Source organism: Ceratina calcarata, unplaced genomic scaffold, assembly GCF_001652005.2.
Source record: "Ceratina calcarata isolate Rehan_Ccalc_2016 unplaced genomic scaffold, ASM165200v1 scaffold289.2, whole genome shotgun sequence".
In the NCBI taxonomy this organism is placed as follows: domain Eukaryota; kingdom Metazoa; phylum Arthropoda; class Insecta; order Hymenoptera; family Apidae; genus Ceratina; species Ceratina calcarata.
This window is the reverse complement of record NW_017151272.1, coordinates 116,002-141,209: the sequence shown is the minus strand read 5'-3', so window position 1 is coordinate 141,209 and position 25,208 is coordinate 116,002. Positions and strand designations below refer to the sequence as shown.

The following is a 25,208-nucleotide window of genomic DNA, read 5'->3' as shown; positions in this document are numbered from 1 at the left end:
GAACAAATTTCTGTCCGATGCTCGCGAGAATTCCTTTAAGTGGAAAAAGGGAAGTACTGGTCAGACTTCGGTCGAAGGAAGATCGATAAGGAGCAAAACCAGTGAATAATTCAGCCGGTTTATTACACGCGCGTGGAAAAGAGAGCGAGAGAGAATGCGACGATGATATTTCAGAGGGACGTATGACATTCGGGCCATCAAAACGGCACGAGGCCACCCGTTATGTAACGCGGGGCGAAGGGTGGAAAAAACATGGAAACCGCATATCGTCGCACCCGCTGGCATCCCCCGCCGCGGGAGGAAGAGGGGTGGTTTCTTCCTTCCGGGCATCGCAGTTTCGTTCCCCGGGTTCGTTCGCCCAGTAGTCCTAACAGCGTCTTTAATTAAATCACTCCCGGACCGAGAATAGTCTCTTTTTTTGCCCGGCTCCTCGCTCGGCCCTGCTCTCTCCTCTTCCGTTCTCCACTTGGAACGCGCGGGAATTGTGAGCTTGATCTTTCGCTAAATCATTCGCCTCGACGAATTAGCGTTCTTTCGTTCCGAGCGACAATTGAGAAATAGTTAACGGGTTCCGATTATCTCGTGGCTCGGTTCAGTGAAATCGGAAAAGAGTCGACGGAGGAAATGGTCGTAGAGGATGGAAAAGCGAAAACCAAAAGCTGTTCGGTGGCTGCGGTTGTAACGGATACGAGCCGGGGGTTTTGGATGGCGCCGGGAACGGTGTCGGTACTCACCTCGACAGTATCTTGGATACACAGCCGTGAGATACCCTGAGTTGTCTGGAAATGTCGCACGGTCGGACGCCGCTGTGCGCTAGCTCGACGATCCTTTGCCTGACTACATCCGGTAGCGGCCTTCCGTTCACGAAGACGCCGCCGAGCTGGTTAACTCCGCCGTGGCCTGGAAAATGGAAATCGATAACGCATTAGTCGAGGGGGCACACCGTTTCCGCGCGAACTTCCGCGATCGTTCGCCGTGAAAACGCGTAACTGACCGCGACTACTGCTCTACGTCGATGGCAATTTTTATTCGCTTCGGCCGATTTACATGGACCACTCAGCAGCGTAATTCTCACGCCTTCCCCTCGGCGCATTTGCTAATGACGAAGGGGCAACGTGTCAGGCGTCATTCGATTTTCCACGCGACGCTCACCGTTCTCTCAAGACGGGTTTATTTTCGCGCATTACAGCTGCCTAACGCGATAACTTCGATCTAATATCGTAATGGAGGGTTCTGGACCGCGACATATGTCCACGTGTACGTGCCAGTGCGCCGATGATTCGATGATCGCCGTTCCTAACCCCTCCGATTCATTCCCTCGTTTCTTTCATCGCCGCTCGATCGACTTCTTCTCGACGCAGGCCGTAGTGACCTGTCGCGGGAACGTAAGAATCGCGATAATGCGGCCGCTCCAATAACGCAGTCGAGTATAACAATTCTGATAGGCATCTTCTTGTCCACGAAATCGTTCTACTAGAAAATTAATTCTTGATTTGTTCAACTTTCACGCGGCGTTAAGTATGCGAGTTTCTTGCGTGTCAGCGATTCCTCCCGCGAGAAACCTACTTTCAGATGAACTCAAATCGATTTATTCCGTGGAAAGTAAACAAGGCTCGGACCCGTTGAAACGATCGTAGTTAATTACCAGGATGAGCCAGCCATTTCGATCAGGAGCGTCATTGTCGCCGGAACGACGCGTAAACCTCCGATTTTTCCCTCCCATAGGCGATATCGGTTCGGCCATCTCCGCGGCAGCAAGACAATGAGGCATCCGCGATCATTACTAGAAACGATACGCGCTTTCCGGTCGCAAATCAATTCGCTCTCGCGTTTATGGTCGCATCCCCGCGGCGCGGCCGGTAGTCAGGGGGATATCGTCCTGGAGTCATGGTGCCACGGGCAAAAGCACCATGACCACCCTATACACACGCCGTCACGCCTGCTGACCACGACTATACGAGGGCCCTGGATTCGTAGCCCGAATCGTCCCGCCGTTCCTCCCTTATTATTGTTCTCCGCATCGCAACGCGTCTCTTCGTTCCGTTGCACCAGCGTGTAATTTCGTTAGCCTTATTTATCGACTCGCGTTTCTTTTACAAAACGCCGCATTAGCCTCGACGCCGGTTCAGCGTGAAACTGCCGGCTCGGTTCCGTGGATGATTAAAAAAAAAAAACAACTCTCCGTCAGTCAAACTTTCTCACAGCATATTAACGCGCGCAACAAAGTATTCCGTTCACGGATTAATCGAACGTTTATCGGCGTTTCGACTCGGGTTTGTCGGAGAAAGCCAGCGCCCGTTTCCTAATCTCATCGCGTTGCAAGAAACCCGGGTCGATGCAAAATAAGACTGCGAACCATTTCCGGGCCGCCGCCACGGTTTTCATCGCCGCGATCCATTAATACGTCCGCCAATCCGGAATCCGCGGAACGAGCGTGGCGAGAACGTATCGTTCCATCTTCACGGCTCGTTTTAAATGAACGTCGGAACGGGTCGGAGCGCGGAGGCCCGCGATCGCGATACGGGAACTATTCGCGATTAGATACCCTCGGCTGATTGGGAAATCGCGTTAGTCGAACGGAACACGCGAGACCAATTCATTCGACGACGATGTCCGTTTTGGTGTTTCGCGTGGAAAAAGATATCCATGAAAGATGAAATGTTGCCGAGGGGACGAGCATCGGGCAAGAATTGCGTGCGCGATATAGATTCTCGTCTCGGACACACGATATTTCTTTGCAGCTTTGTCCCTGTATTACGTTACCTACGGTCTGGCATTACGTGTTGCCAGACTTTACGACTTGGCTACCTGCGAAACAGCGGGAAGACCGCGCTCTTATTTTCCCCGAACCGCTCGACGACTCGTCCAATCGTCACAGCAATTAGAAGTTAAATATCGTTTGCTATTTTTATATACAATTAATTGTTCACGTCGTTATACGCATTGAACTGCGAGTATTCGATGTGGAATCATAAACGGAAAGGTAATAGGTTTAATCTGTTCGTCGAAGGTTGGATTTTTCGGTGTTCGATGCGTAGAGTAAATTTCATGGCAATTACGCGGATAATTTTGCTTGTTCAATGAAAGGGATTGGCGCATTGGTCGTGGGACGATTCAGCTGCGATGTGCGCGCGTTGACCGCGCCGTTCTTGTTAATGTTTCATAATTATTATCCTGCCATTAGTCGAAACGTATCCCGCGGCGAAATTACGCCCGCGGTCGCCTAATTAATATCGTTCGACCGACAATCGGACGGAAACCGCGAAGGAAGCGTCGCTATTTATCGTATCGCCTGATTGTCCCACCGATCCTTTTTTTTTCGTCGCTTCACGCTTTTCCATCTTCACGCGCGATTACGTCGGACACGCTTCCGAAGTCGTCCAGGTTTTCGCTTTTATACACGCGGAAGCGGCACGGTTCCACTATTCGACCCGCGTCAACCCCTTTTCCCCGTTCGAGACCACTCGAACGATTTGAATTTCTCCGTCGATTTCTTGGCAAAAGAAAGTGAGAGAAAACGAGAGGATCCTGCGGCCGAGCTTCTTTTTTCACAAAGAATTTCCGTTTCGGCGTTGGTTACGCGATCGGTTAAGTTTCACCGTTGATTTAGGGGAGAAACGTGGTTTGGAGAACGATTCCGCGAACGGTTCCTACGCAAATCGGCGACTACGACCGATTGCGGTTTCGTTTTTTATCGTCACCGGTACCGCTACGGACCTGACGGAATGAAGGTCACATCAAATTTCTTGCGTTCGCACTCTCGTTTGTCCGGCGACAATGCAGATTTGTCGCCGGAGCGGATCGTCGCTCGACTTTCCCGAGTCTATTCCACGGACCGCTTGATCTGGACAGAAAACCCCGGGAGAAATCGATTTTTATGGCAACCGGCTCGCTCTCACGATCCAGCGAAAAGAATTGATCGTTTCTTCTGTTTCATCCTTTTAAATCTACGTGGTTCTCCTATTTTGCATAAAAACGAGTGACGTTCCATCGTTTCTTACTCTGACCGTTCCTATTTCGCGTTCGTTGCTCGAATAAAAATTCATAAATAAAACGAACGATCAGAAGTAGGACGCGATTAGATAAGGACTTGCGAAACTGTGGGAACTACGGTTATGGGGTTGAAGGAAAGTTTCGAACGAGAATATTTTAAAGGATTGCACGCGTTTAGGGCTTACAGGTGTAATATTCCATCATATTCTGATTGTAGCGATAGGCAGTGCTGAGGTCCATCGCGGCCCCTCGCTGGCCGACGGCCGTCGGCTGTGGGAATCCAGGTGGTTCCTCTAGCCGTTCGTAGATTCGCGCGTGTAACGTGTGAAACAGCGGTCGCTTCTATTGACGATGACGCCTAGCTATCGTCTCCTTTTTTAACGGCAACCTCCGTGGACCAGTCTATGGTGCCGCGGTACAATGACTGTCATCAGGAGCGCCTTTGTGCCGGACAACGGGTGGCTTCGAGCACCCGGTCGGCCGTCGCTTCATTTTCCTGAGTCCCTGGCTAAAACTCGATCCAAGGGACACCCACGGCCTCCTCGGATTCCCCTCACTGCACCCGCGGCATCACTGAACTACACTCGCGCGGTATCCACAATAAAGGACCGGTCGGGTCCCCGAAAGGGTTTCCGGGCCTCATCCTTTGGTACCGAACTAGGTTCTCGTTTGATATCGGACAACGTTCTCGTTTCGTCGTTTCGGTCTACGATGGCTCAGTTCTCAGCTTGTCACGGCGGATTGTCATACAGTTAACACAGTTTCCACTTCACCGTATACGATTCTCCCTCTTCTGTAAAAGTAATCACAAACTGGATCGTCAAGGATCTCGATCCCAGATCGTCATTGATAAAACTTCACTCTCGTTTTATCACTCGCGATTATGAATCAGGAAAAGATCCAAGCGTCACACAAACCGCGGATATCTACCGAACGCTCGTTGACGATCTGCCGCGTAGATCTAAAGGTCCGGAACAGATGAGAAGGTCCCCGATCACGTCTTCGGTCTTTATCGTTATCAATCGCGGTAACGCCGTGGTCGGGCCCCAAAAAGCGGGTACGGTCGTGCGAGTAACAACGACGTTAAAGCACGAACGAGGCTTCTGGCGTCGGGCGCACACGTGACTTCGCCAAGCTTTTCGACCCCCGCCTCTATCGTCGAGCTTTCATCCCCACGCTGATCGCAACCCCGCCTTTTGCATCCCTCGTCCAGCATCCGTTCGCGGGACTCGGTCCAACCATTGGCCCGCTCGTGGATCACGTGGATACGAAGTGGGGTTCTGCGACGCGGGGTTTCTACGGAAACCAGCGGCAGCGTCGCGCGCGGGATAACGTCGTTATTGGCATCCACCGCGGTGGGACGAAGAGATCGCCCGTGAGGGAGAGGAACGGATTCAGGGATGGAAGAGGCAAAGGTTGCGAAATAAACGTTCGCCGGCTGGTCTACCGCCAACAGTCCCACGCGAAATCACGCGGCGCACACCCCCGTGAGCACTGCTTATTCATGAGCTTGTCCCTCTCCGGCCGCTTCTCTACGTTCTTCTTCTTCTTCTTCTTCTTCTCCTAGGATACGATGTCTCGCCTTATCGATTTTATTTATTTAAGACTTTCCCTTTGTCGCTCCACTTGCTTCCGGAAACCCCCGTCATCGTTCGACCACCTTTTCCAACCCCTGATCCGACACGGCACAAAAATACTGCCTCGCGATCGCGATTTCGGATTCCATTCGCTCTCGGGGACTAATTAGACGTTTGAAACGAACACATCGGCTATGTTTTCAAAAAGACACTGCTTGTTTTGAATCACCGGAGACGCATCGGACTCGGCCGCGGTTAATTACGAGACTGATTACGTCGCCGGATAAAACACTGGGCCGTAGTGGAGTCGCAAAAGGTGGATCAGGGAGGAAAGGGCTAGGAATCCGCAAGTTACGCGTGTCGCGGCTCGGGTAGGGAGATCCTCGGCGGTGGGGACGATATACTGGTTTACAAACTGCGCCGCGCTCTCCGCGCCCGGCTATACGGATACTTTTCCTTGGGAACTTGTACCTACCGCTGCAACCAGGGCCCGGGTGTAACATTTACGGTAATCTATAGATGCTTATTCGCCGGAAGAAACTTATCAATTTTATGCCGGGCTATAACTCGAAAGTTAGGCAATGCGCGATGCATTCCAATTACCCTTCAGCGGGATCGAATTACTCATATCCAACTTCCCCGATGGCCGATCCGATTTTTACCCTGGCGTCGAGTTATTGCGAGTCCCACGAAACTTTCGCGAGTACGCGGAATTTATGGCGAGGGTTTGACCGCGATCCAGATCGGGAAACATCCCTCGTCGAGGTACCATTACGCGAAACTTCTCGACGCATCCTCTGTTTCGTCTACCTCGTCGACTGCTCTTCGTTTCCAAGACGTTTAACCTCTCCTCATTGCTGGAGCATCGAAACGGATCTGCAGACGCGTTCCGCGTTACCTGGGAGAAACTGCGTTAATGTCCGAAATGCTCGAGCAAATGGTGCATGAAAGGGACTTCGTTGGCAGCCAAGAAGTCGACGCGCAAAAGAAAAAAAAATTGTATCGAGCGAGAAGGGGGGCAAGACACCGAGGGGGGCCCCCACCTGTCTAAGTGGCAGCGCGTCTGGGAAGGTACGGGCCGGTGTTCGGATCAGCCGGAAGGTGCGGTCAGCCATCGGCGTCGGTGGGACCGCCGTTGGGCCGCGAATCTCACAAGGGTCCGGTTTACATTCGAGTGCGTTCTTTCATTACTCCTTTCTTCGTTTTCAGTCCTCGGAGTCCTCCTCCGCCGGGCTCCGACGCTGTCATTCACGACATTAGATACGTGAGATCGGGAAACGCGCCTCCTGTCGAACGCAAACGCGTCGTTGCGTAACCAGCTACGCGTACCTGACACTCTCGACGTAGCCGCCGGGGATCCTGTAATTTCCTAGCCGGCCGATTGTGCGTTTTCGATTGTCGAGCCGGGATCGATTGCACACCGCATCCTGTTACCACGACTACTTTTTAACCTTCGACATTGTCGCAAACCTCGGGATTCGTTTCACGCTCATAAACGATCGAGCATTTTCATCGAGAAACAAAGGGAAATCGGATCGAGTTCTGCCCCTCCGGTAACCCTCGAAGGAAATCTTGTTTCACCTGTGTCGTCGTCCGGGGACAAAGAACTATCCATCCGTCATTATCGACCTAATCTCTGGAGGATCTGGCGGGATTACGCTTTGGCATATCATTTGACTGAACGAACGAGCGGCTCGGGCCGCGTTGACGGGCAATATGTCCTCTACATGAGTGCACCGGCGGCGTACTCGACGTGAGACACGGATTGGGGGACACTCGGACCGCGTAGTTTCGTACCGCGCGCTATGGTGTTCGTGTCGCAAAGGGCGGGGGCAGATGCAGATGAGCTCGCTGTTCCGGGTGCATCGATCATTGGGGGAAACGTGACTGCGCCGTTCTCTTGGATGGCTAATCGGTAGCTAGGTGACCGACTATCCTTCCTGATCCGTCGGCCAACCGCTGTATCAATCTCGTTCGTCGTCGTAAGAAAGATCGACGAGACTCTAAAAATCTCGTTCCGCTCCGTCGAGATTAAAAAGTAATTATCGACGGTCGACGTCTGTCGCGAGAATCAACCGGAGAATTTCATTAGTCGTTGCAATTAGAGTCAACGAAACGAGAATTATTTTTCTGTTTGCCGTCGCGTGGACGTGGATAATGGGTCTCCAATGAGAATCACCGAGTGCGGGGCAAAAACGGTCTGGTTCGAACCGAAAAGGAGAGAAAAGAAGGGTGAAAAAAGGAAAACCGCCGGACGAATTTATCCCCCTGTTGGCTGGCCGCTCTCAAAACCGCAAAAACCCGGAGAACTCTTCGCGAGAGCGTCCGACGGAATTCGGTAACTATTCCGCAAAAGATTAACCCCTAACCGTATTACCGTGGCGTGGCAGAGCGGCGCGGAGGGCGACGGGGGCCGGCGATAACTTACGAGATTTGATGTAAATAGCACACTTACTTATTCGCCAGTGTCGCGCGGCGCAAGTTAAAAATACGGAGGCCAAGGTGAGGGATGCCGCGGGAGAGAGCGAGGGAGAACGAGGACACGGGGACGAGATAGAGAGAGAGAGATAGAAGGGAAGCGGGACGGGTGGCAGGGGAAGAAGGAGACCGGGAGGAAGTGACTTTTTTGCGTAATGAAAGCAATCAATTCAAGTCCCTGGCTGCGGAGCGTTCTCTCTGGTAAGGGAGAATCGCGCTCCTGTTCCTTCTCTATCGTTTCCTCTCTACTCGCCACGATCTTCGGCTAAGGGCGGAAAAAAAGCTTGGTAGGGGTAGTAACTCAGTCTCGCCTCGCTGTGCCACCCTCTTTCTCGCCGCCCTAACAGTGGCCGGACCACTTTTGTAGTCATCATAAAATGCCCTGCTTTCAAGTTCCGACGATTGCTACACTCTTTTTTTTCTCCCTCTCTCTCTCTCTTCCTCGCACTGGATCTTTCGCTCCGACCCTCCCGTTCGACGATGGTGCGGCGGTAGGAAATAACGAAGTGGTGAGTTCAGGAGGAGCCGAGAGGGAGAGGATTCGAACGGAGGTGGAGCAGGTTAATCCCGAGTATTTTCCAGGGCAGGGGGTGCGACCGCCCTAGCCGGGCGAAAGTCCCGGGGAGTGGATACCTCTTTAAAACAGCACTAAAGTATCGTTAATCTTGGAAGGAGAGCCTCTTACTTTCGCCCGGGACAAACTAGTTAGACGCATCCGCTTGATACAAAAATAAATTACGATTCCCTGCCATACGTCTTGCGCTTCCACCTATCGAACGATCGTTCCCGTTTAACCAAAGTTCCTGCGAAACAATCGGAGACACTGATACGTCCGCGTATGAGAATCGGATTGCAAATAAATTACGAGCGCGGGGAATATCTGGCAAATGTTACGAGAATGAAATCTCCCGATGATAGACAGAGCTCCCGTGCTTCCCGCGGGTAATGCTAAATGTCAAACACACGGCCCATCCCTCGTCCCCAGGAGAGCTAAAGGCCACAACGTCATAATATGATTACGCGGTGTCCGTCATCCCCTTGTTTAGACGCGATTATTGCGCGAGGAGTCAGACTCGTCGACGAACGATCCGGTCTTCATTCGCCCCGTTTGTGACGTAATTTGGCTCGCTTTAATTAAATCTCGAAAGATCCCAAGCGCTGTTTAATTAATCGATTATGCGGCCACCGCGAAAATGTGAAAATCATCGATAAGCGCGCGTTCGACCAGCAACGAAGCTATAATTGCCAGTTAGATTTCTCTGGTTTTATCGACGATAGTAGCGTTTAGATAACGAGTTTACCCGATGAACGCCTGGGAATGAACTTACTGAATGTCGTGCTAAATAGTTCCCTGCGTTGCTCCTTCCCTAGTTTCTCGATGTAGCAGTCATCGTTCCACACGTCGATCACTTCTAGTATCACAGACATAGCTGCTCGTCACTGGTTCACGACGAAGCCAAAGAAATAATTTTTCGATCATCAAACTTTTGTCTCGTCGAACAATTTTCGCGATACACACGATTCTCGTTTGATTCGTCGTTCGATTCGCGACCGCGGATCATCGCTCAATGGATCATCGCGATTCAAAACTAATATTTACTGTTTACGCCCGTGCCTTTCGCTCGACCGAAATTTCACACAATAATTCATGCCAGAGTATTTACCCCGATTGATCTAAGATTCTAAATGATTTTACGTTCTGACATACTTTCCGTATTAGTAAGTACATCGGCATCAATATTTATAGCCACTTTTAATGCACTGTGACCGAAAGCTTTCTCGACGACTTTTCGTCCACAAAAATGCCTCTATTCTTCTGCGGGATCGATAGCTTTTAAAATGTTTTGGCAAATCGAGGTGGCCACCCCTAGAACATGGGCGAGAGAGAGCGACATAGCGATGGAACATTAGAAGGGATATATTTGGCCGATGTAGCAATAATTTCCATGCATATATACACGTAGGTGGTGCAGTGACGGCACATAGATCACAAGGGCTCGCCGACACGCGACAGCACGTGCTCCCTTTTCTCTCTATCCACCGCCAGCGCCGTCCCCCGTGCCACCACGTGCCTCTGCACTTAGGGTCGAACTTCATGAGCTTTCCACCCACCACAAACGACAAACCACTCGAGTGGATCCCCCGTATGCGTGCCGTAACCCTTCTTCCACCCATTACCGTCGACCTATTCATGCTCAACGCAACGGATCTCCGAAATGTGTTCCCGAATTCGGGAAACCAGGCACTGGGAACATCCGCGTGAAAAATAACGTATCGTCTTTATACGATAAAAGAGACGGCGAGATGTTTTAAATTTCCCGAATGATCGAACGCCGTCGAGAATCGTTCTGAAATCGAGCCATTAATTACGATCGACGCACCCCCGCGTAAGATTGATATTCAAATCAGCGCGAGGGAACGTGGATCCCCGGCGACCCCAAGCCGAGGAGTCTGCGAGGATCTCCTACGTCCGAAGGTGGTGATACGGCGGTGAACAAGGGTGGGCGGGTTGCCTCCAGGGGGTTTAACCCGGGGGTTGGTGCATATTTCACGGTCGGTGGTCCCATCTCTCGGAGACGATCTGAACCAGCGCGGATACATCATCGCGTGACGCCACGTAATAAGCTTCTTGGGCCACGGCGACCGCCTTTCAAAACCCTCTTTATTTATTCATCTCACCTCGCGCGCTGCCTCTGTCACGCCAACCCCCTTACAAACACCGCCTCGTCCTCTACAGTCGAGTACCGAGTACGTACGGATGGACTCAGCTCTGCACAATCACATATTAATTCGTCTTAATTAGGAAAATAGACGAAAGAGTTCTCTAAACGTAAGAGAAGAATGTAAATCGGTTCTCTTTCTCGTCGCATCCTTTTTAGAGTAATTTTTGCACTTGGTGTTGCGTAAAATGCCCTCGTCCCGGGCGCGATATATTAGCTGTTCGCAAATTACGCTTGTTATTTCGCGGGAATGCAAGCGGGGATTCGTGCGCGGCTGTTGGCAGGAATAATTACCAGTCGGTCGAACGAAGAAAGCATCGATCAGCCGGAGGCTGGCTGGCATCGCGAGTCCCATTCCTCGAATAGCGTCTAATCCATCAGCGAATTCGCGTATCGCTTACCGGTGCGACTCTTTCTCTTTTTCTCGCGCCACTTCGTCGCCAGATGTTGCGACGTAAGTACGTCGACGACGGATCTCGCGAAAACCAACACCGGAAAGCCTACTTTTCACCCTCCAGCGTCGCGCCACCCTAAGATTCTCGGAACCGGTCTATTGCGATACTTTGTTTTTGTTCTTAGCAGTTTAAATATTCCGAATCCGAATTAGTGTCTGTAACAGGATTATTTAAACGATTTTACAAAACGTCAGCTCGTCGCAGAAAATTAAGTGAGACGTTTTGAAAGGTTCGAAGTTCGTGTCTCTATTGTTCGTAGCCGAGAACGTCGCCTGTGATAACAATTGGAAGTATGGACAGTAACAGGCGTCGGGATTAATGGGTAGAAAAGAAGGTATTTCTGTGGCGGGCAAGAAATATCGTCGGGCGGGCCAGCCCGTTAAAGATAATAATAATCTTACGAGCGCGAATCCTCCGTGGCCCGCGTGTGTTACGCGCGTGCGACCCGTTGTCGACACACGTACTTGACTCCTCTCGTGCAACGCGGGCCGGCAGAAAGGCTATTTGTCGGATGACAAACGAGCGGCGGGCTACGTGGGTGGCTTCGCATCGCGCGGCAAATGGTGAGCACCGCTCCGTGTCGCCGCGTATACTCGTCGTCGTTCGATTTTCGGAATAAACCGGAATCTATCTCCTCCCGCTCCTTACCCTCCCGGTTTCGCGATCGGATAAGATAGCGTGCACGGATTTATAATATATACGCGAATCATTCGGTGATTTGTGGTTGCGCGCTTCGCCGGCAAACATTCGCAGAGGAAACTGAAAATTTGATTTCTGATCTTGATTTCTGTTTGCATCTCGATGATTCGGGAGATGGGGACGAGCCGTGGAAATGCCCGCTTTGTCCCGGTCAGATATTTATCTCGCGTAGGCATGTGCAGGAAAGTGGTTGACAGATGACTGGGGTAGATTGGAATCGTCTCGGACACGCAGGTATTTCTGGCCGAGTTAATTCGCGGCCGTGGGGTCATTAAATGGAAGCAGCAGCGATTGTTAGACTCGGCTGGCTGCTCGCTTTGCCCGTTGGCGCCGGTGTAACGAGATTCTTAATAAAACGTCTGTTTATCGGAAAGATACGCGAGGCAGATAAGACTAAAAGTTTAAAATAACGCGATTCATGGGAAAAATCCGATGTGGCCCTAAATCTTTAGGAACGAATCACCGTCGAAGACGCAGTTACAGCTGCGTCGCTATCGTAGATCAGCGCAGGTATCATAGCTCAGAGGACACGTATCGCAGGCCACGTAGAGAGCAGTGGATGCATTTCGGTGGCCGGTAACGCTTGGCGCGCGCACACACGCCTACGCGGGAGAGTCGCGTAAGTGCGTGTATGTGTGGCCGGGAGGCACATAATGTCTAATGGGGGTGATTGTGCTCGCGCTCCGTGACGGATCAATCTGCCACCCCCTTCGACCCCCGGTTCTCTGCTTCGAGGAGAGGCCAAGGGAGGGCGGCGTACGGAGAGAAACGGTAGAGAGGAACGGAGACAGGGTCGAACCCTTGGTCCCACCGAAACCCGAACACGGACCCGCGTGGATAACGCGACTATTCGTCATACCTACGAACCTAGGGCCGGGATCAGACGCTGCGGAAGCGTTATTAATCGACTCGCGTTCACCATCGAAGTCACCGTGCAATTTGCCTCCCTCGGACACGCTGGTTATTGCATCAGAGAGTCTTTTCGCAGCCTGATCCTCCGGTAATTAACCCGGTTACGCCGCGTTTCATCCCGCTAAGACTCCTTTTCGGTGGTGAGTGATCTATTGAACGACCAGAAGTTATTGGTCAGATATGAAAAAATAACACGAAGCTCCAACTGCTGTTTTAATTTTCAATAATTCTTATTACTGCGTGGATCGAAAACTTTTTATCGCGGTTAGTACCGTACGTCCGAACCGGCTATAAATATCGGGTCGATTATCGGCATTAAAATACGCAACGCCCGGGGGGAAAAAGTTATTTTAATTACCGGGGCCAATCCGGCGGGAAACTCGGAGCGCGGTGACTTTCTGGACACCCAACTGGTCGACCAGGAAACGCAATATTTCAGAACGCACGTAGAAACATTTATAAGCGTATCTGCGTAACCTGTTTCTCCGTACGGTTCTGCTGGCTCCGCTTCTGGATGCGGGTTATGCGCTCGGAGGTAACGAGGCGATCTCTCATATCGTGCCGCCCACGTGCGACACGTTCAGGCAAACACTGGACAGCGTAACTACGAGATCACGGGACGAGAGCTTTGATCGTTTCCAATCCTCGTCCCGCAGGATCTATTTAACAAGTGTGCGTAGAGATCTTTCAGTGAGTTTCTTACATTTTGCCGTCGTGCTCAGCCGTATAATTATTTGAACGATAGCCGTATGCACGTGTTATTCCCTGATTGGAAGGCGTCAGTATCCAGGTTGAACAATCGATACGCTGTTTAAGTGAAATACGGCATAATAAACGAAACGATCGTACAGTATTCTGCCCTTTGCAACGCGTGGCTGTTATGAAACTACCAAGTCTATTCCGTAGTCTATAACGTATCTAATTATGCCACTCTCAGGCGATTTGACCGCGTGAAGAATTTTATGATCTTTTTCGTTCGCGCTCTATCCGACCGTTCCTGTAGCGCATATCAATATTGTTACGGTATTATAAATAATCGAAATATCGTTAGAAACCGACTCTAAATCAGCCGTATCTAAATCTGTTTCACCTTTAACTCCAGCACACGTTGCCCACAACCCAGATACTTCTCGGCTGACTCGCAATATTTATCCAACGTTCAAGTGCACCCGCGTTGCACACGTTTTGCACTATCTATATATCTAATACCACATTCTTCCCCAGTTTACGCATAACTTTCTAAGCGATCAGTGAAAGGACAGGATCGCTTTACCATTGAAACACCATGCGGCGCAGAAGGTTAAATGATAAATCGACCGCGATTACGCTTAGAACAGATATTCATCAAACCGTTCTAATTAATTTTATTAATGATTCGTGGATCTGTGAGAGTCTTTCGATCCGTCTTCCTCACCGCCTTCCCATTGTCGACTTTCGATGTAACGTACCGAGAGAGCATTAACGATTATTAATCGTCGAGATAACCAATTGTAGGATTCGTTTAAAAATTCGCGATCTCCACGATGAACTCGTGGAACGAACTCGGTTTCGTTCTTACCTACTGCGGCTGGCTGTGACAAAAGCCGACCGAGTACTCCGGCACAGATGGCAGTAGAATGTCCTCGCTAAAGTCGAACAAAACGTTCAAACGTCTAATTATAAGCGTTACCTTTGATTTCTGAAAAATCTGTAGCCATAACGTACTCCTCGATTCCTCTGAATCATTCATGTTCGAACATCATTGAAAATGAGCAAGTTCTAATTTTCATTCCCGAGGGATGCCGAGAAAATCGAGTACCTTTTTTATTAATCGCTGCTACATGTACAGTGATAAACGGTGAACAAGGTTGCCAGAGATTTGCGATATACTCGGATAAAGTGGAAAATCGGTCGACCTGCTCGTTTTTTAGTTCATCCAGAGCAGCAGAGCCGGCCACTAATAGCAAAGATTAGTTATCGTGGCTCGCGATCTTAATAGACGCTATCGTTTCAGGATATGGGCGTCGCGCGTCGAATCTGGGGCGTATTATTTATTCTTCGCTTCGAAATAACTACCGCAGACCACTAGCAGTAAAGGTCTCTACGACCGTTCCTATATTTGCCATCGATCATAAAATCGTCGAATGATCAGTCCGTAATTGTAAACGAAAGAGAAACCCATACGTTTTCTCTCGGTTCCAAGGATACGGCTTGGAGGACGGAAAAGATTCAGGTCGAGTTCGATCACCATAGGTCGTTTTTACACTCGAGTTTCATCGGCTTAAACGTCGAAATATGCGTTCATCTTTCGATATTCTGAATCACATCCCGTGCATTCTCGACGTACTCATGAATGTACGAGTCTAATTATAACTACTAACGTAATTGTATTCAAGTTTTTGTACAGCCTCGAATCGACTCCGAGGTGGGTTAGCTTTTTGCGTAACGCAGAAAGTCCTGCGTCGCGTATCCCGTGCGGTCGTGTCGGATATAATTGACCCGGGGACCGTTTTGGTCCGCGGGTTATATTATAAATGCGCGGTGCTACCAATCGAGTATATATCCGGCGTGGCGGGTAGTTAAGAAGTGGCTGGAACCTGGACGTGACGCGTTATGGCTTTAACCGCAACAACGCGCCTCCGACCGCAGGAACCCTTTACTTTGCTCTTTACTCCTGCTGGCCCTCGCGGTTCCCTTTCTTTCACTGCTCTCGCTCCGCCGCTGCTGCCGCTGCCTCGCCCATAATTACTCTCCGCGATGATACCAATGGTATCGATCATCATCCGGCTACCCTCCGATTCCTCCACGAACGCCCATAATCCCCATTAGCCGGCGTAATTACACCCGGTGGTATTATGCCGATGCAACGCTATAGTTTCTACGAACGTTTCCACTCCACCATTTTTGCTTCCGTTCGATCTTTTAAAATTCTGCGACACGGAGTCATAGGGCAGCGATCATTAACTTCCTGTGATCGCAAAGGCGGTAATTATTATTTGTACAAGGATTTGATGTCGAAGAAGATCCACGGTAGTGTCGGGGGGGCGTCTGGGGACAAGTCTCACGGAGGAACGTTACGTCGCGCGAAAGCAGCATCGCCCTCGTTGTAAATCACGCACGCACCGGAGGCGTGGATTTATTTTCGAGTCCATTTCGCGTGGCATCGGGCTCACAGAGGATGAGTCATGGCGGTATTGTTCGAGGAGATACGACACAAATCATTTCCTGCCGTATCCCTATCTATCTGGCTCCACGTCTCTCGGTATGCGTGCACTGTGCGCGGAGGAGCAGCGAATCCGTGCAACCGCGCACAGCCACGCATCTCACGCTCGAACGCGTGCGTCGTCTAGCGTGCGGGACGCGTGCACGCGACAACGTCTCGCGGAATGCCGGTTTTTGTCCGATACGGGGGACGCGTGCCGCGACACCTGTTTGTCCCTTCGAATCCCCATCGATCAATCGACCTAACGACGGTAATTAAAATACATACGATTTCCTTTGGACAGAGACGTGTAAAAACGTCTTACATTAAACGGAGTAATGGCTCGATGCCTGAGTCGGATTCCAGCGTGATGTTCAGGAATCGAGATAATCGGTGCGACAAAAAAGGCTTGATACATCTTCATAGAAAACGTCGGCAAAAAGAGAACCGACGGGGCTAAAACGATTCGCTTAATGGATGCGGGTAATCACGGAAACAGGACCCATCCACTGGTACGAATATTTCCAAGGGATCGCGCCGTTCTTGTACCTGTTAATTCGTCGCCATCAGCTGGGCGGATACCGAACGATACATTTCGCGAGCGTGGCCGTGTCTCGATTCTATTAATTCAATTATATAGAGGAAACGCGGGCCGATAACGGGGCCTCAATAACGAATCGTTTCCTCCGCGAGCGATCGTCCTCCCACGGGGACATTAATTACGCCGGCACCGATCGTTGCTATCGGTCAATTTGTATCGGCGCCCAGAGAAACGCCAGTTCTCCGGAACGGACACGCTACGTTTCGTCCTGATCGCATCGCATTCCTGCGGGACACGCGTAAAAGACCGTCTGGGAACACGCGTCATTGCTCGCCTTTATGAAGTTATAAAATGCTCGCTGTTCCTACGTTCGCGCCGAGAAAACTGCGAAATTTATGAAATTCCACGACGCTCGTAAATAACGCGCAAACGATCAGAGGACGTCTGTTAATCGTTTTGCACCGTCCATCGGAAACGATAATCCGACTGGTAGATATGATACCGAATTAATAACGCGTTTACAAGAATTTGTAGCTCGAATCCGACTCGTTCCCATTTCAACGACGCTCGCGCGTATTTCGTTCAGCTGGTATTAAAAGCCGTTGCCAATTAAAAAGCGACCGAGTCGACGAGACGAATGACAATAGGGATCCTCGTTACGCGCGTCTCCGAAGCGAGCGTACATCTCCTGGCGGGAGACATTGCCGGAGGATCACGGTGTTCCATATAAATAACTACCGGTGGAGCGGTGTCTAGCAGCGAGCGTAATGACATGATTGCATACCTTCCTTCCACGCACGCTCCTTCCATGTTTTCATCTACGTACGTACGTACGTACGTACGTACACCGTTCTTCTACGCGTAGCAGAGGGTGGAGGAGGAAGGTGGACAGAGAAGGACAACGCGGGGGCCTTTCCCTAATAAGATACTGGCACGTACACGCGAGCATGCGGTGCGGTCACTACCAGGGAGCAGGCATACCGATACAGAACTTTGTGCACCGGGTATAACCGCGAATAAATCCTCTAATCTAATTGATACGGCCGACGGTATGCAGGCTCGCCGCGCGCGGTACACGCTAAAACGGTCGTTGTTAAGTAGCCTGGGTCGGGTAGATAGCGCTACACCCGGTTGCCGTTTCGCTGAAGGAAAAACGATGCCGAGGTGGGATCGCATTAGAGAACGAACAAGAACGAGAAGAGGCAGAAGCGAAGAAGTCCTCTCCGCGATCCGCCGGGATGAGGAATGTTCCTCGCGCGGAGAGAGACGGAAGAAGAAGGCTGTCGCGATCGACGGGTGGATCGGTTTTTGAAGTACTTCCGCTGGGAGTGCCCGCGCTGGTATCTCGATCGGCTGATAGCCTCATTAAATGTCTTCATTACGGATCGCGCCTCTTGTATATAGCTCAGATAGAGCGGAGAACGGGACCGGGTGTTTATTTCGACGTAATTAGTTCTCCTTTTGTTCGTCGGATCCGAAGTTCGTGTCGAAGGAGGATCGCCGGATTCTTCCGCGCATTCCCGATTCTCGCAGCTTTTTCAGAGGCTCCCGATAAATTAACCGCGGGACGTGGAATATTGAATACCATCGATACGGGGAAACCGGTTCGCTTCGCGAAACGATTCGCGTCTCCTGATATCGTCCCTGGAACCCAGGCATCACCACCAAACGCAATATCTGTAACCGTTGCGTAACGTCGCGCGTTACGTATGCGAACGGCAGGTTATCTTTATGGCGACGCTGGACCGTTTCTTCGTTCCGATCTCGTTTCCCTCGCCATTCGTCCGACTCCACGTTACGCGTTCTCGTTCGTCTCGAGTTTGCGAAAAATCGCGAACGCTCCCATTAACAGCGAGCAACAAATTTTCGAGGCAACGTTTATACCCGCCGTGGACGAGTAATTATCCCTACTCTGGCGATGGCCGAGGAATCTGACCTTCGCGTTACGTCAGTGAGAGCATCGTCGTGCGATCCGTCTCACCCTTTCGTATCGGGCGATTCACGGTTTTTCGATCGGCCGCGTTTTCATCGTAAGTTTCTGGGATCATTACCAAGAAAACTCGAGGCAGGGCAAGAAAACGGGGTGAGAGGGAGGTTAAAGCCTTGGCAAAGAGAGCCGGAGGAGAGTAGAAGGAAGGGCCCCCCACGAGCCACGAGCAGGCCCAGCTCTCCGTGTGGTCTCCGCTACGCCTCGCGGCGACCTCATCCCTTCTGCTCGCCACGACCATCCTCCTTTCCCGTGGCCCTCTTCATCTCGCAGGTCCCGCTCTCTCTCTCTCTCTCTCTCTCTCTCTCTCTCTCTCTCTCTCTCTCCTCTCCTCGGCAGACATAAATCTCGGTAGGTTGCATTTATACTTAATGTTGCCAATATCCCGCTTGATCTCCTCCTCCGCAACCCCCTTCGTCCTCGCCTGTCCTCCTTACTCCCGCGGCTTGCACGCCGGTTTCTTTATTAGCCGAGATGAGACCCACCACCCGGCGCAGAGTATACGACACGCTGCTCTTCAGGTTCACCCGGTCAACCCTGGCCAGGGTGAATTTATCGTCCCCCTGGTAATGGATAGCCACGACGCCGTACGTCATCGACGTCTCGTGTAAGATGGTTGAGCCGCGCGCGGCCTGAAATTCCATCGAGTCCCGTCGTCCTCGTAACGTCTCTGTTCGTTCTTACATGTAATTTTCCAAGAACAAACGTACATTAGCAGTCCGCGCCGGACATCGTTCTCCCAAACGTTTCCCACGAACAATTACCGCCGCGGTTCCACGGAATTCGGGCGGGAAGAAGAAAACGAATCATCGCTTCCATTCGAATTACGCGTGACCGTCGAATCGCCGCGGCGACGATTCAGGGATCGTCCCGTCTCGTGCGTTTACCGCGATCATGCCGATTCGAGCAGCAACGATGCATCGCGATCCCGTTTGCCGGAGGATCGAGCGCGGAGATCGCCCAAAGTGGACGAGCACGATCCGCGACGTGAAGGATGAAGCTACATCACTGCCAGGCCTCGGCACGAATCCTACACGGAACGGTCGGCAGTCGGCATGTTAGGCTTGCCCGTGACCTTGAACGACCCTACCCGCCACAAGCATATTTACTTATCGAACTTCCCTCTCGCCGGTGCATGCACGGTTCCTGGTCTAGAAATAGCCGTGCACCTGTTCGAGGATCAACGATACTGATCGATCGGTCACGGTTTCTATCATCAGAACAAAAGATAGTACGCTCCTTCCACGATTTCCGATCAAATTCGATGGAACCGACGACGAAGAGACGCCGCGGGTTTTTCGTTTTCCAAAAACAGCGAACTCGAGGGGGTGCCGAGGCGAATCTGAAACGGGGGTTTATCGCTCGGGTCTACGTTCGGGTCTCCACGGCCGTTTTTCTGTCAATCTCCGCGTGATCCCTGTAATTTCCTGTCTAGAAAACCACGCCGTGGCTTTAATGCTCCATTGTCTCAGCCGTCGTTCCCTCCCGCCCTCTTACGCTCTAAACTGCACACCGTACTACTCCCAGTTCGCTCCCACTATTTTAACTATGACGCGCAGTGGCTCTCATCCCGCCTCCGGTTCGAAAATTAACGTCCTGATCGCGCGAATATCGGAACAAATTGCGCGGCACCTCGGACGACCGGAAACACCTCCGATACTCCAAGGAGTTACGTGCCTTCCCGGCTCGAGCTTTTTTGCACGCGCTGACCTCGTTTCTCTGATGATCCTATCTTCATTTACTACGCAGTACGTTCCAGGAAACACTTTACGCCGCGACTGTGAGCGATAATTCCCTTGTCCGCAATCGTGGAGACACGAGTTACAAATCTCGTGTAGTGCGATGACGAACGATTGTTTTCCTCGCACAGATTAAATCTCCGTCGACCGAGGACTGGTAACTAATGATCTTCTAAGACGGTCGAAAACATCAGTCTTGAATATTCGAGCAGGGATGCGTTCGAAAACAGTGGCGAGTAAGTTGGTCGGGGCCTGGCGGTGGAGAACTCGGGAAAAGGAACACGAGGGGCATTGTGATGCGCGGAGATCGGTCACACGATAGACCCGGTCAAGGACGTGCTCCACGTCGGGTTCCCAAGCTACACACGCACGTCTCAACAGTCTGTACTCAATCTACTCCCATGCGTCACTGGAGGAATCCGTGCGAGGGGGAAATTAGTTCGTTAGGGTAATGAAAAGTGAAGTGGAATTATAATTAGAGAATTGTTTTAATAATCACCGCGGTTAAACTCGGTCTTCGAGCGTTCTTATTTCTCTAGGACACCGGGACTCGGTTACGCCGTTCGAGAACTGTGTCTGTAGGCTTTCAATTTTACATGTACGAGAAAAAGGCGTGCAAATATTTTTGAAAGCAAGAACTTGAATTATCATCGACAATGAAGGTCTACCATTTTCGTTGACGGTGTTTGCCTTCTATCAACCCGGATTCCTATTGGAAGCTGGCTGAAAATGGCTGGAACCGGTGCGGTTTGCGAAACCTCGACGAGATGCTATCGTCGGAGTCTGGTAAATCGGTGTCACTCGAACCGTGCTGCCATTCGATTCGCGTTGGCTTAATGCAATTAGATTGGGCTGGGTGGTGGTAGCACGCGCGCTCCGCAATCCATAGCGCGGTCAGGACGGTCGTGTTATGTACACTTTCGCTACACTACGCCGGCAACCTCATCTGACCTCCCCTGCACGCCCTCCCGTCTCTCTCGCTCTTCATTCCCCTCTGGCAACCACAGCGAGTTAATCGTGCTCTCGATTTGCCTTGGCGCATCATTTCTGATGCACTCAATGATTGTTTGTCGAGTACGATGCGCGAATATTCATTTTATGTAAAATTTCCTTAATCTCCTCCGCGTTCCTAACGTTTTACGTTACATTGCTTTCAGATTTCGAGCCCTGGCTGCGACTCTCCGTGCCTCCTGGGAACCCGAATAATGTCTCAACACCGGTGAGTGATTTACTGAAATGTTTACTCTTTACGTTCCGAATATCGTCAGATTCTGAGAGCAATTAAAGACTAGAAGTCGGTAGCGCGATAAAGGCGGTAGGTACAAGGTACCTCGCGAAGGCGCGTGCTCGTTAAGTCTCCGGAACGATGTCGTTTGTCACAATTTCACGTCGGATCGAATAAAGGGCGCAGCCTGGGTCGGCCCTACGGCCACAAAAATCCCTCGCGCACGAACTGCTCCCGGAAGTCTATCGCGTTCCACTCGAGGTCGAGCCGTGCAAGGCACAGGTGCATCTTTCTCTTTGCTACATTTACTCGCAACACCCTATCCCGTTCAAACAATTTCTCGCGTTTTACAAGATGCATATACTCAGATATATCTTAAAAAAAAGAATTATTCGACTCATTAGGAATTTAAAAGTCGACAGCATTTATCAAACGTTCTCGTATATCGGATTTGATATCTCGTTTCCTGTAATTTGACGTTGGTTAAAATCAGTGTACGCGTATCTCGCGGTTCCCATCGTGTAGTTTGGTCCCCCCATGAGAAACGTCGAGATCTTAGGGGAGCGCCCTCGAGGAAAGGGGAAGCCACGGCATTGAACCTCATTTACACCGTCGCTCGTTTCGTCCGAAATTCGTGCCGGCTCGAGGTGGAAACGGTTGTACAAACCGGAAAGGGCGGAGATTCTCTCTGAGAAGTAGGTCGAAGGTGTGGGGCCAAGGGTGACCGTCAGATTCCCTCCGAGGAAATTAAACATCGAAACAACTAAACGGTCACTTCCTATTTAGTACCGCGATCATCGGTACTCGGACTTCGCTTTTGGAGTTTAATCGCGGTCTCTTTCCCATTCTCTAACCGGGCATCGAGTACGAGGTGTTTCTTTATTAAAGTGTTTAATTTCGACTTTTTCTTCGGTTCGCGTCGTTGAATCATCACTTCCTTTTTGCTCGAAACAATTGCGAAAAGTAGGCGCGGGATTGCGCCTTTCCTTGGGAACGGGTTGCGAAATCGATGTCGCGCGATAGCACCTGCGTATGATCATAATGCCGATTACTGGCGACCGGGTTTTCGTTTCGTTCGCGCACACGCGCCAGGGAAAATCGTTACGAGAATCCCTTTTGTCTCCGCGTTAATGATCCACGGTTGCTCGGTTAAAAACTGAACCGTGTTCCTCGTGGTGGCACTGGATTTTGACCGAGCCGATCGTTAAACGGATTGATTCCGAGGGCCATTGTCTCGGCACTCGGTTGTGCAAGCCGCAGAAGATAAATCGAACTGGACGTTGCGCGTCTGCCCCGACCAATAAATCCATCTGGTGCTTGCGCAACAGGTGGATATCCTCTTCGTGGAGTTTCCATTTCTTTCGACAGACCTCCGCCTCGTTGCTCAACCCGGCTAATTAAATTGTTTTTATAAAATTAATACGAACGCGTTTACTACGAGCAGAGAATGAACAACGAATTTGACTCGTGAGTAATCCCAGCGGTGCGACGACGGTAGGAAAAAGTGAGGCGCTTTCGATGATCGCACGGCGGACTCGGTGCGAGCAAAACGAGCCGCCGCCATTCGAGGGGAACAATGGGTGCCGCGGGAGCGAATGCAAGGACGATCCCACGTAGTCGTCATCCCGTGTTTTCCCGGCGCGACGTCACGATTAGAGCAACGCGCGTTACGGCCGCGTTATGCCGCACTATAGTTATGCCATTTCTCTAACGATAAGCCTTATCTCCCGAGACCTATCGCCCCAAACTCGAGGGAAAAGTGTTGCGATACGAGGGCGCGATTAAACAAAACGATGCATGGAAGAAAAAAAACTCGATGTAGTTCTCAGTATTCTGAAAGCTTGCCGTGCTAAAAACGTTTTGAATAGATGACTAAGTGGGAATCGTCGAAACTGGCACGCGTCTGTTTGCGCAGTGTCTACCTATTCAACAAAAACAGCATCCATTTCTACTTGAAATTAGCCACGGACGTCGCTTGGAAATGGTCTTAATTGCGTGGCAAGGCTCCATCGGTTGCACCCACGATGCGTTATCCATGCAGATCGAATGCGAATTGTAACAGAGAACTGGATCGATTCGAGAGAACGAAGTGGGCCGATTCTGGCTGCCCTTTCTCCGCTCGCACTTTGATCCCATAAACTATTTATGCTAATGACAATGCTAATCGTGTGAAGTCAGCGCCCGAGACACCATCGTTGTCTCGGAGTCGGTGCACGAGATCTCGCCGGGCGAACAGGAGAAAAATCGCGAGAGGTACTGCCGTTATGCTAATGCACTCGTGGCATTAAATGGCGTGAAATTCGATTCGAAAAATGCCTCGTACGTTATCCGGCGCTTTGCGCCATTCGCGTTTCGATCGGTCCGACCGATTCTACTACGATCGTGTACTTCGTCGAACGAAACACGATTCAAAGGCCGACGGTACAATTCGAAATTTGTCATCAGACACGACGTTCGACCGGAGGGAATATGTATTTCAGCGAAACGATTGCCCCGGGGACGGGGAATACTCGCCGAGCGTAATTTCAGGCTGTTTTTACCGAGACTTCTGTCCGATTGGTCGTTTTTCCACTCAACTGAAAGCGGTATCCTTCATCATTAGTCGTACCCTGCTCCGCTAGATTGGACAAGCTAGTCGTAGCCGCTCGCGCCTCGCGATCCCGCCCAATCGCGAGCAAAAAGTGGATGAATTCACCACGTAACAACGTAACGACAACTATCCCGGCTGATGGTCGTCTCCCCGTGCGATTCCACGGAGGTGTCGCCATTAACCGTCCTTAGCCGGTCTCAACCACTTCAATGCGTCCATATTAAAGCTCCCCCTCGTTATTCACGAATGATCGATCGCCTTCGACTCCTCCGAGTTATTCGGTGCTAATTTCGGAAACGATTCGTCCCGATACACGAATCTCGGAAGTATGCAAAAAATTAATTAAGTATCGACGGGCTGTTAACGCGTCTCAAGATCGAGCTCGTAGGCAGTAACGCATATATTACGGTGTCTTATCGAACAGTATACTGACAGGGAACCAGCCGAACGGGGAATACTATCCAATTTGCCGCGATCGTCGCTCGTAAATCTTTTCCCGGGCCCTCGCATAAGTGCGCGCGCGCGGGCACTGCCAATTTCAGATACAGACGGTCTCGCGTTTCCACGAACCCGGGCATCTTCTCTCATTCAGAAATCGCGATGTGTTGCCTCCGCGCTGATCCGGAGAACGATTTCTCGGTCCGCGAACAGAAAAGTCATAGGTACCTACGGTCGACGGGCTGCACGACTCTGCGCCGCTTGCATCCCATTCCGAATAAATTATCGATACGTATACCCCAGACCGCGCTCGCCGGTGCACGCTCGCGACCGGGAGAACTTGTCGCCGGCGAAGTGCAACAAGCTGGCCCGCCCAATGAGACGGAAGCTGGCTTCCGTGACGAGCGTGACCCAGCTAGGAAAACCTCATTAAAATAGTCTACGGTTCTTCCCTCTCTTCCGAACCGAACACAATTATTCTTTCACAATTTTTCTTACACGTATTTTAAATAAGTTTTCTTCGACTCGTTTATACTTTTATTCTTTTTTTTTTTTTTTACCTTTCCCGTTTTTTTCTTGTTTGTCCTTTTCGACGTTGGGAAGAAATTAGCATGTTACCAAGTGATAAACGAATCAGCAGGAGCTTATGCTAATTTATTTTTTTAAATACACC

General features: G+C 50.8%; 1 protein-coding gene across 9 annotated transcripts in view; it reads right to left on the bottom strand.

Moving 5' to 3' along the window:
* sv (paired box protein shaven) overlaps positions 1-25,208 on the bottom strand; it is a 98,479-nt gene that overhangs the window by 23,987 nt on the left and 49,284 nt on the right. For 8 of the 9 annotated variants that reach the window (XM_018022405.2, XM_026812558.1, XM_026812559.1 and 5 more), the window contains exon 4: positions 735-900. In XM_018022405.2, the coding sequence (XP_017877894.1) occupies positions 735-900 (166 nt within the window). Of the gene's footprint in view, positions 1-734; positions 901-4,178; positions 5,933-25,208 lie in introns of those variants that run through there. The other variant, XM_026812563.1, reaches the window with a different exon arrangement.